Source organism: Festucalex cinctus, chromosome 6, assembly GCF_051991245.1.
Source record: "Festucalex cinctus isolate MCC-2025b chromosome 6, RoL_Fcin_1.0, whole genome shotgun sequence".
Lineage (NCBI taxonomy): Eukaryota > Metazoa > Chordata > Actinopteri > Syngnathiformes > Syngnathidae > Festucalex > Festucalex cinctus.
Genome location: NC_135416.1, coordinates 4,675,516 through 4,687,742, shown reverse-complemented (window position 1 = coordinate 4,687,742; position 12,227 = coordinate 4,675,516). Strand labels below are relative to the sequence as shown.

At 39.7% G+C, this 12,227-nt stretch overlaps 1 protein-coding gene across 1 annotated transcript; it reads left to right on the top strand.

The window, feature by feature from the left end:
- The first annotated feature begins 8,712 nt into the window (after positions 1 to 8,712).
- pou4f2 (POU class 4 homeobox 2) lies at positions 8,713 to 10,786 on the top strand. The gene is made up of 2 exons (XM_077525442.1): positions 8,713 to 9,376; positions 9,572 to 10,786. The coding sequence occupies exons 1-2, from the start codon at positions 9,116 to 9,118 to the stop codon at positions 10,565 to 10,567; spliced, it is 1,257 nt and encodes a 418-aa protein (XP_077381568.1). The 5' UTR covers positions 8,713 to 9,115; the 3' UTR covers positions 10,568 to 10,786.
- The last annotated feature ends 1,441 nt before the right edge of the window (positions 10,787 to 12,227 follow it).

Sequence of the window (12,227 nt, the reverse complement as noted above, 5' to 3'; positions counted from 1 at the left end):
ATGAATGTTTACCAGTGTTTTTTTTTTTTTTTTTTACATTTCCTGGGTTGGGATTCCGCAAAAAATTTCAGTGACCATCAATTATGCAAATATTTGCTATTCATGGGACGGGCAGGTCCCTTTTCCCCGCAAATAGCCGGGGTACTGTACACCACATAGCCAAAAGTATTGGGACAAGTGTATATATTTGGAAAATTGACGAATTACACCTATACAGCAAGTAAAAATGATGTGAAAAAAAATGATTTGCTTCGACTCCTCTGGGAAAGAAATATTTGAGTCGTATTTTCCACGCCGGTCAAATTCTAAACTGCACAACCTCCGTGATATACACAGCTCTGGTTGAACGTAAATAGACAGAAAACTAGCGTCGCTTTCGATCGTGTCGGGCTAACGACGCTTCATCATCTTTGATAGACAATAAACAAACACAGGTGAGAGTGACGATGAACAGCGGCGACACTCGCACTCGCTTGCAGTGGAGGGAAAAAAAGAAAAGAAAAGATCATTATAGCTGATGAGGCGGCCATGACAGCGTGACAGGCGAGAGCTTTTTAATTTGTCGGATCACATCGTGACACGCGCCATCACAGGGCGGAGGAAATCTTTTCATTTGTGCAGAAGAAAGGGGGAAAGGAGGTCAATTAGCATCACGCCGCTGACAAGCAATGTATTACCGCGCGGGACAGTCAAACTAATGAGGGATGTTCGCGCCGGTCTCAGCCCGACGACTGCGCGGCATTAATCACTTCGCATGGCACTTGACATGCTTTATGTACGGGAAGGTGTTAGTTCCTTCGCGAGGCGCCTTTAAGTTCCCCTCGTTGTCGCAGGAGGTCAGGTTCACTCAAAAGGAACGTGTTAGGCCTCGTTCCCCGGCGCCATTAAATGCAGTTCACGGCATGACGCGCTCGACAGTGCATAGAAACGTTCTGACCTTGTGCAACTGAGCGATGCGAATTTCGAGTGTTACGCAATGACCAAAATTTCAATTCCTCCCTATTTAGCGTTAGCTATCTGCTCTAGTATGATTTTTTTTTTTCCAACTTTGATATCAATGGAGCAAATCTGGATTGAAAATGTCCAAAATATTCCAAAAATATCAGTTTAAAATTTATTTAAACTGAGTACGCTATGTGGGTTTCTCGCAAATTTTTCAAATTTGCCACTTTATAATGCTACAAATTTATTTATTTTACATTTGTGACTTTTTTCTCATAAATTTGTGAGTTTTTTTCCTCATGAATTTGGTCTTTTATCATGTCACAAACTGCTAGTTTTTATCGTAATTTTTTTGTTTTATTTTTTCTCGCAAATTTTCCACTTTGTAATGTCACAAATATACAAGTCTTTTCTTGTAAATTTGTGAGGGTTTTTTTCCTCACAGATTTGCTATTTTATAATGTCATAAAGTGCATTTTTTTCTCGTAAATTTGTGAGCTTTTTCTCAGAAATTTACTTTATCATGCCACAAAGTTCTATTCTTTTCTTGTAAATTTGTGAATTTTTTTTTCTGATAAATTTGCTCCTTTATTATGTCATAACTGCCAGTTTTTTTCTCAAAAATTTGTGAGTTTTTTTCTCGCAAATTTTCCACTTTGTAATGTCACAAATATACGAGTCTAAATTTGTGTTTTTTGTTCTCATAGATTTGTTATTTTATGCCACAAAGTTGTTGTTTTTTTCCTCGTAAATTTGTGAGCTTTTTCTCTTAAATTTGTTACTTTATGATGTCACAAAGTGGGATCTTTTTTTCTCTCGGAAATTTGTGAGTTTTTTTTCTCTGAATATTATCCAAAAAAAATTGATATATAGTTACACGTAGCCCTGTGTTAATGTTTTATGTTATGTTTGTTTTTTTTGTCTTTCTGTAAAGCGCTTTGTGACAGTTCAGGCTGTTTGAAAGCGCTAAATAAATAAACTTGAGTTGAGTTGAGTTGAGTTAAACTGATTTTAGGGGCTGAACATTAAAAAAAAAAAAAAATCCTTTCTGCATATTTTCAGGCAGGGGTTTTTGAGACGTTTTTGTGTTTCTATTTCGAAATTTTATGTTGCTAAGGGAGAGTGGACGGGAGAGTTCTTTAAGTTTTGCATTTTATGGCAAGTCATCAAAATTGACTGCCACACTCAAAGATGAAAACTAAAATGTTTCATAATTTAGTGTCATCTTTTTGTTTAATGCATCAGGTATGCATCTAGCTACAAAACAGTTTGTTGACCTCTTACAAAAGGTCAAATACCGAACAATTTTCATGATTCAATATGTGAAAATGGCTTCAGGCTGAATTTTACGAAGAATTACAACAATTTAAGTACATGTTTGAGACAATGGACATGTTAAAAAAAAATACATAATAAAACATGTTTTCATAGCTTATTTAAATAGCGTTCATGTCATCAAGCAGACATGCGTGCTATTATATTGTACAGTGACTTCCATCTCACAAAGGCAATACGGCGGCCGCCAAAAGCAGTAAAAGAAAAGATTTCATTTCTTCTTCTTTTTTTTTTATTTTTTTTTATTTGAGTGTCCGTCAGGTATTATAGGCCTTCTTCCCTCCATATTGATCCATACTACCTACAGCTATGTGACACTATTATGAGACTTGACCTTATCATCTGCTGCCCCGGCAGCCTGTAGGCACGCACGCGCGTAGCAAGTCGAACTCTGGGAAATCTCAGGCTACAGAAACACTAGCAAGCAAGCAAGCGACACAATCCCAAAAGGTTGCTACCTGCTTGTTTTTTTGCGGAGTTTTTCCACCTTTAATCAGCCAGGGCCTCAGGCTGTCAACCAATATACCAAAATAACAAATAAAATGAGAAACAACATATTAATATGTGGTTAGTACGTAAGCCAAATAGCTGTTTGCGCATTCAAGGAGCGTTTGTTCTATTTAAACTGTACGTCAATTTCAAAATAGTTTTTTGTTTATAATTCGGTTAAGTTCAAAATAGCTCCCGTGGACCAAAAAGAGGTCAGTATCATCCACAAACAAAACTGTGTCGAGCACTTTTGAAGGATTAATAGTCATTTATTCATAGTAAAGAGAAGTGGTCCCAGTATGGAGCCCTGTGGGACCCCATGTTTAATTGTTCTGTTAGTAGCGTATATCCTGGACTATTTGTCAGACTGTTGTTATGGATTCCACTGGTTTTGATCCTGTTTAGTCCTAATTTAGCTGCTATAGACAGTATTTTTGCCATGAAAAAAAAAAAAAAAAAACCCTAGAATTAAATGTAAACATTAAAGACAACTGAACTACACTTTTTTTCTTGAACCACTAGAGGGAGCCAGTGCGCTACTTGTGTCAACGTTTGCCTCGATGATGGTTCTCAACCAATATACCAAAATAACAAAAAAAGAAATAAAATAAGATGAAAAACAACATTAATATGTAGGTAGTATGTAAGCCATCTAGCTGTTTGCACATTCAAAGACAGTTTGTTACATTTAAAGCGTATGTCAATTTCAAAATATTTTTTTGTTTATAATTCGGTTAAGTTCAAAATAGCTCCTGTGGACCAAAAAGAGGTCAGGATCATCCACAAACAAAACTTTGAGTACTTTTGAAGAATTAATAGTCATTTATACAGAATCAAGCATAGTGGTCCCAGTTAGGAGCCCTGTGGGACCCCATGTTTAACTCATTCACTCCCAACCTCGTCCGCTCCCGGCTGTTTTACAGGATTTGGACTGTTTTTGCAAGGCCCACAGAATATTGTGTTCTATTGCTATAAAAACATGGAACCTATCAAAAGAAAGATTAAAGTATCTTCTTTCATCAGGGAAAAAAAAAGTATATTTCTATCTGTTTCCGTTTTGCAACAATTGGCATTAAAATATAGCTAAGTTTCATCATTATTCACAAATCAATTTCGAATTCTGAATAATTGAGCTTTTTTTTCCCCAACATGGCCCTGGTTGATCTCTTATACTCTGCTGGCACCTGCTGGCTGGTTGTGTCATAACTACCATTTCTTCAACCGTTCTTTGCAGTTGAGAGGCAGCATCAAAGCCTTCTGTATGCTCTAGAATTTAAAAAAAAAAAACGTATCAATACGTCTTTTGGACAATTAACACATTTAAAATAGAACGTATTTATACGTTTTTTTTTAGCAAATGAGTTATCTGTATATCCTGGACTATTTGCCAGCCTGTTATGGATTTCACTGGTTTTTATCCTGTTTCGTCCAAGTTTAGCTGCTATAGACAGTATTTTGCCATAAAAAAACAAACAAACTAGAATTAAGCGTAAAAGTTAAAGACAACTGAACTACACTTAGGCTGTCATTCTTTCTTATACCACTAGAGGGAGACAGTGTACTACTTGTGTCAACGTTTTCCTCTATGATAAAAAAAAAAAAAAAGATATTTGTGAGCTCTTGCAGTGATTTTCGACATCATTATCTTCCACGGCCGAGCACTCGAGAGAGGCCCTCCGCGCCGTTTAACCAGCCACCTTCTGTTTTGTCCAATGCATTTAAACAACACATTAAAGCCTCGGAGGCGCGATCGGCGTCCCAGGTACCAGAGCAGACGATCAAATATGAATAAAAGCCTCCCGTTTCCTGACCTCACTCGTAAGACTCGGGAGTCTGGGAAGCAGTCGGGAGATTTTCATCCACTTCCCTTCACTCGCTCCCGCCCGCTTCCGAGCGGAGATTCGGTAATAAAAACAGCTGTCTCTGGTGGTCTGGTGTGTAATTGGGATTGTTAACATGGAGAGCTCCTGGGGGACGATGATGATGATGGGGGGGGGGGGGGGGGGGGGGGGTAGCAGTAGACGAAGCTCTTTGTGTAAAGAATACAGCAGTGAGGGAGAGTGTAGAAGAAGCAAAAAAAAAAAAAGCAAACAAGTCACCTGAGTTGTAGGAGCTTTTGCTGCTTGCGCTCGCTCTGTTTTACTTTTCTTTTCATACGCTGCACTTTTGCGCTGCCAGAGAGCCTTGAAGTGAGCGCTGTGTACTTTTCTTCTTCTTTCTCCGAGCTGAACTCCACCGAGGTTTGGCTTTTTTTTTTTTTTTTTTTTTTAAATGTTTTCATGTGTTTTTTTTTTAAGCAAGGTAAGTCTGCACACCTCGCAGGAACAAAAAGAAAAAGAAAAAAACACATTGTACTCTCAATTACTGTACACGTGTGACGGCGCCTGAAAGATGATTTGCACAGATGTGAAGGAACAACTGCACGTTTTTTTTTTTTTTTTTTTTTTTATGGGCTTACCTTTCCTGGAGGCCTTTTTGGCGTTATTTGAATTTAGTCTTCGCATATGAGACATTATTATGTTCTCTTTATCACTATAACTAAATTAAGTAACTATGTTACGTTATAATAGCAAACATTTAATTTGAATACATCAACAATGCAGGCTCCGTTACAATAAGGAAACACAAACATCAAAAAGTGAAGCAATTCGACATTCTGCTACCATATGAAATAAATATGCAGATTATGGTTCTTTTTTTTTTATATCAAATTATCCATCCATCCATTTTCTTGACCGCTTATTCCTCACAAGGGTCGTGGTGGGGGTGCTGGAGCCTATCTCAGCTGGCTCTGGGCAGTAGGCGGGGGACACCCTGAACTGGTTGCAGTATATCAAATTAACTCATTAAAATGATGCATTTAAGTCACACACACAAAAAAAGCTGTTTTCGAAAAACATTTTTTGTGCAAAATCCTATTACTGTATATTGTTCCCTTGCTGCTTTGTTATCAAAAGGTGGCATTTTGCCACATTTGCAATGAAAATTAAAATTTTAGAACCTTCATTGAATTATAAGATGATACATTTTCATGCCACAGAAAATTACATTACACTATTTTTTTTTTTTTTAGTACAAAATCCTGCAAAAATCTTTTTATATAGTACAGTGAATGCAGAGTATGTCATGTATTATTCACGACAATTTTTGCACATGCTAAAGTATGTTTGGAACAGCCATTTATAAGTATGTAAACAAAATGATGTGTTCTCAAGTCACAAAAAAAAATGTTTTCTACAAACCACTTTGTTGTGCAAAATCCACTATATTTGAAAAACAGTTAGGTCAAAAAATAACCCACTGTGGCTCAAAAATGGACCAGCCCAACTTTTTGGTCAAAAGGAAGAACACAAAACAATGAAAAAATAATGGCTTTGGACAAACCAAAACAAAATAGAGATGTTTTGGGAAGACGGCTTTTATGTGGGTTGCTCATTTGACCAAACTTTTTGTGTAACCCAATAAGTTGACTCATATTGGGTTATTTTTTGACCCCCATATTTTGCTGTGAAAATTCTCAGATTTTGCCATATATTTGACTTGCACCACATTATTAATGATAACACCTTTTTATTGGAAAAAAAAAATGCTATATCCAATAACATAAAAACATCCGTTTTCTACGGATCACCTCTTAAAACGGCTGGCTCAAAAATAAGCCTTTTTTTTTCCTGCAAAATGACCAAAGTAGTGAGTCAGTTTTTTTTGTTTTTTTTAATGATTTTAAATGGTATTTCCATCCATTCATTTTCTGAATTCTCACTATTTCATGTTAATTGATTAATGAACAAGATGACTCGATGAGTCGGAATTTCACAAGTTTGCAGATTTGTAAAGTACTTCGTACATCTACTTAGTGTGTATTTTCTTTTTGAAGTGTTTTTGAATTCGTGAAGGATTTCTTATTTTTTTATTTTCATTTTTTTGGTGCAGCTCCAAAGTATGTATGGAAGACAAATTCCTGCACAAGTCATTTTCTTTATCACACCCATTCATTACAAGATCATGCGTTTTAAAGTCTGCATCTATGAATCCATTTTTTTTTTGTGCAAAATCCTACGGAAATCTTTTTGGGATTCGACGACATTGTGTTATGTATTATTCAAGATCATTCATTTGCAATCTATAGTATTTTACGACACCTTTTCATGATCAAATGTTAGGCCTGTTTTCAAATCATATTTGTACAAATGAATTTTTGCACTGAACAAAAAAAAAAAAAAGAATTGTCAATTTGTAAGAGTTTAGTATTGTGGTTTTTCTTTCTATGAATCACTTTTTGTTTTTGCAAGAAAATCCAACTAAATCCTCTCGGGATAATCTGGCAGTCGAAACAAAAACAGCAATTTTTTTTTCGAAGATTGTGTTTTCAAGTTTGTTTTCTATGAATCCCTTTTTTGTTTTACTGCGCAAAATCCTACTAAATCCTCTCGGGAATCGACTCTGTAGTTTTATTTATTATTTAAGACAATTGCTGAGCCACAATAATTCATAGCACCTACTTATCAGAAGATGGATTTTGAGGTCATATTCTTTTTTTTTTTTTTTTTTTTTTTTTTCACATGAAAAATAGTACTAAATTCAATGGAAATGCAAAATGTTGTAAATTTATTAAGCAGTCAGTGTAACTATGGGATATTATGTAAATATATCAAATCAATTTAGCTGAGGACTTCATATAGTGTTGTGCATCATGAAAGATAAAAAAAAAATTTTAAAAAAGAAAAAAAAAGAAAGATAATTCCTGCAACTGCTGCACATCCTCCTCCACCTTATTTTAGGTAAAAAGCAACTGTTCCCAAAATTGTACTTCAAAAGTCAGATTTATTTGTAAAGATTTATTTTATTTTTTTATTTGATAGTGGAATCACACGCCCTTCTTTGGATGGGTCGTGAGGGGGTTGACGCCTGCAGCGCCCCCTGCCTCACCGGGGAGGTAACATAGTTCACAGTCACGCAAACACTTTCCGTGTTGTTGCATCAAAACGATCGTTGACGATTCGCAGAGATGGACGCTGCTATAAATTAAACAAATGAAATGCCTGTTAATCATTTGGCGTTTTAATGTGAAATAACAACCCGCTGTCACATATATATATATTTTTTTATTCATCAGACTTTAAAAAAAAAAACTTCTATTTTATTACTTTATTTTTAGATTCTTGAATAAGTGTCTCTGTAATCTCTTAATAATAACAATGAATTACATTTAATATGATGCCAGACATTTTTTTTTTTTTTTTTTTTTTTTAACTTAGCCTTTTTTACAATTTGTCCTACCACTACCAAATTACCAGTACACAATTTGGCTCTTAAAATGTATTTCATAATTGTAATGTGCTCATTGTTGCTATTGCTTTTTTAATTTTTTTATTTTATTGATTTTTTTTTTTTTTTTTTGCTTGCTTATCTGGCATGTAAGAGCAGCTGAGCCATTGAATTATTAATAACACTCATTTATCTCAATTTTATCTCAATGTAATACAAACACACCATATGTGTGTATATATATATATATATATATATATATATATATATATATATATATATATATATATATATATATATATATAAACTTAAATTATTTATATATAAACTTAAATTTACTTGTGCATTTTCGCTAAAAACACACACACACGAATTGTTGACATTCAAATGATATTAAAGCAATAATATTGTATCACAATTTCATACCTCGAGTGTTGGAAAAAGGTTGGAGCAGAACGTTGAGGTTCGGTCAAATCGCCGTGCGCATGCGCAGAGTCCCCCCCGCGGCTCCAACGATGCGGCGCCTAATGAAGAATAATAAATCATGAAAAGGGAGGTGGGGGGGGCAAGTGCGTGTGTGATGGAGAGTGAGGGAGAGAGAGAGTGTGTGTGTGTGAGGGAGAGAAAGTGGGCGGGGACCGAAGAGTCAGTCTGCCCTCCGCCTCACAGCGTCGCCACTTGAGGTCCCAGCAGCATTCGGCATCGCGGCGGAGCCTCGGAACCGAATCTGGGAGCCGGGAAACTTTCTCTTGCATTAAAAAATCATCCTGGCCAAACGACAACAACAACTTCTCTTTTCGCCAAATTCTTTCGTCAGCAAGGACTCTTTCAATTTACTTTTAATATTTTTGTGGGATATTTTTATTGTCTTTTTTTTTACGCATGGAAAAGCGAGCTGGGTTCGATTTGAAAAAAATAGACCTGTGATAACTTTTTTTTTTCTTCTTTACATTGATTGAAATCCCAAAGAAGGAGCGGAAAGAGGCGGAGGCGGAGTCATCCCCTTTCCCCAGTTTTTTTTTCTTTTTTTTTTTGTTGTTAAAAAGGCGAGCCCGGCCGCTCGCTCGGACCCGCCGCCAACATGATGATGATGTCTCTGAGCAGCAAGCAGCCCTTCTCCGCCATGGCGCACGCCAGCCTGGAAGCCAAGTACTCGTCTCTGCACTCGGGCGGCGGCAGCAACAACTCCACGTCGTCCTCGTCTTCGTCCGCCACCTCCAACGCGGTCTCGTCGTCGTCGGCGTCCTCCTCGTCGGCGTCCTCCTGCGCCTCCTCCCGCCACAGCAGCATCATCAGCACCAGCTCGGAGGCGATGCGGCGCGCTTGCCTCCCCACACCGCCGGTATGTACGTTATTACCGGTAATATCGCTAATATCGCGGTTAGAGCGCTACTTTTTTCCGCCCCTCCCCATTTGATGTTTTAATAAATTTTTATGAGATTTTTTTTTTTTTTTTTTTTTGGGTGGAAATGTTGAAAACCGGCGCGCCAATTCCCAGCTGACCTCCATCATGCGCGCGTTCCATTTGCAATTGCAGAGCAATATATTCGGCGGCTTGGACGAGAGTCTGCTGGCCCGGGCTGAGGCGCTGGCCGCGGTGGACATCGTCTCGCAGAGCAAGAGCCACCTGCACCACCACCACCCGCCGCCGCACCACAGCCCCTTCAAGCCGGACGCCACCTACCACACCATGAACACGCTGCCGTGCACCTCGTCGTCGTCGTCCGCCGCCTCGTCGGTGCCCATCTCGCACCCGTCCGCGCTGGGCGGCGGCGGCGGCGGCGGAGGAGGAGCCGGCCACGGCCACGGCCACCACCACCACCACCATCACCACCACCACCACCAGCCGCACCAGGCTCTGGAGGGCGACCTCCTGGAGCACATCACCCCGGGCCTGGCGCTGGGGGCCATGGCGGGCCCCGACGGCTCGGTGGTGTCCACGCCGGGCCACCCGGCGGCGCACATGGCCGGCATGAACCACATGCACCAGGCGGCGCTCAGCATGGCGCACGCGCACGCGCACGGGCTCCCGCCGCACATGGGCATGAGCGACGTGGACGCGGACCCGCGCGACCTGGAGGCCTTCGCCGAGCGCTTCAAGCAGCGGCGCATCAAGCTGGGCGTGACGCAGGCCGACGTGGGCTCGGCGCTGGCCTCGCTCAAGATCCCCGGCGTGGGCTCGCTGAGCCAGAGCACCATCTGCAGGTTCGAGTCGCTGACGCTGTCGCACAACAACATGATCGCGCTCAAGCCCATCCTGCAGGCGTGGCTGGAGGAGGCCGAGAAGTCGCACCGCGAGAAGCTCAACAAGCCCGAGCTGTTCAACGGCGCCGAGAAGAAGCGCAAGCGCACGTCCATCGCGGCGCCGGAGAAGCGCTCGCTCGAGGCCTACTTCGCCATCCAGCCGCGGCCCTCGTCCGAGAAGATCGCCGCCATCGCCGAGAAGCTGGACCTCAAGAAGAACGTGGTGCGCGTCTGGTTTTGCAACCAGCGGCAGAAACAGAAACGGATGAAGTACTCGGCCTGCGTTTGAAGCGGACGCTTTGTATCATACAAAAAAAAAGGAAGAAAAACGAACAAAAAACAAAACAAAAACTCACTCCTTTTTCATTTCTTCGTGCAAAAGAAGAAGAAAAAAAAAAGAGCGTGCGTGGAGATGTTGGACGTAAGACTTCACTTTTAAGACTTCATTCCACTCACCTTCGAATTTCACCGAACCGGAAGCGGACAGAAGGCGACAAAAAAAAAACAACAACAACAAAAAAAAACGAGCAACTGAGAGCACTTGGGAGTCATTGCAGGGTCCAGCAGAGATAAAATCATCATCATCATCATCATCGACTGCCAAATATTCCTCTTTGTAAATGCATCTTTTCCTTTTTTCGTGTCTAAACGTGCAATTTATTCGTATTAACTCCACGTATTTTTATCTGATTTTATTTATTTATGTATTTATTTTTCGTGTGTTGGGGGGGAGAAAATTGAGAAACTCATCAGGGATCCGCAGCAGATTTTATGAAATCTTTTTTTTTTTTTTAAGTGTTTACAATCCAACGTGGGCCTGCTCCTTATGAACTATTTATGGGAGTGAGGTCATGTTTACTTCATTACATATTTATTGGGATTTCCTCCTCCCCCCCCCCTTTTTTTCTTCTTCTTCTTGTTTTTGAAGAAATTCACACGTTTCCCCTAACATTTAAGGTGGTACAATCGATATAAATATATATATAGATATTATTTCCCCCCTCCCTGTTATATTATTTATTTGTATAAATATAAGCGTCGTTTTGCTTGTACGAATCACATCCTTTGATTCATTTTGATTGTTGGGAGCGCGGGAGAAATGTAAATAATGTCATCGATTGCACATTGATTCTATTCGTACAGTTTATTTTATTTTATTTTTTTCTGTATTTGCTGTTTTAGCTGAGCTAATTTCTGTATGATGTGTTGATTTATTTAAAAAAAAAAAATTCTCGCTTATAATTTATTCATGACATTTGATTTAACAATTGCAAAGTGTGAACAAACGTTGCCATTTTGGAAAGGGGAAAAAAAACAAAAAACATCCAGACATGTTAATGTTATTTTCTATTTATGAATTCATCTGTTTATTTATTGATAAGGTAGGAGGGGAAATCGCTTGATAGCAACACAACCGCGTGTGTGCATGCACAACTCCTAATATCAAATAAATAAATACATCATTGGGCTCCCTATCACACGATGACATTTTTTGTGTTATTAAAATGCATGATTTGAGGGAGAGAAAAAAATTGTATCACGTGACAGGCGGTTTGTGCTTATACCTGCAAGAGCAAATGCTAATATTCTATTAGAGGCTTAATCAGGGGCTCTACGGAGGCCTGGAAGGCTCCCTGGAGCGGTTGGGGGGGGGGGGGCGGGGGTTGCCAGATGTCAACCCGCCAGAAAAACAGCTCGGCTGCCAACGAGCCCCCCCTCACTAAAAAGCACCTTTCTGGGTTTAAATCCACCCTTTGAAGGGATCGACATGATGATTAGAAATTGGAGTTGCAAGACGTGGAGAGACACTCAACATGGCCTCCGGAAAACGTTACATAAAATTTTTGCATGGGGGGGGGGGGGGGGGGGTACACTAGACACGTTACACGATCGTCACAATATTAGGAACAGGCGATGTGGAGGGGTACTTCCGGCCATAATATTAGGTA

Excerpts from the sequence above, each read along its gene's own strand:
- pou4f2 (XM_077525442.1), top strand. The coding sequence starts at position 9,116 with ATGATGATGATGTCTCTGAGCAGCAAGCAGCCCTTCTCCGCCATGGCG. Across the intron at positions 9,377-9,571 it reads CTTGCCTCCCCACACCGCCG|AGCAATATATTCGGCGGCTT; the intron begins GTATGTACGTTA and ends TTGCAATTGCAG.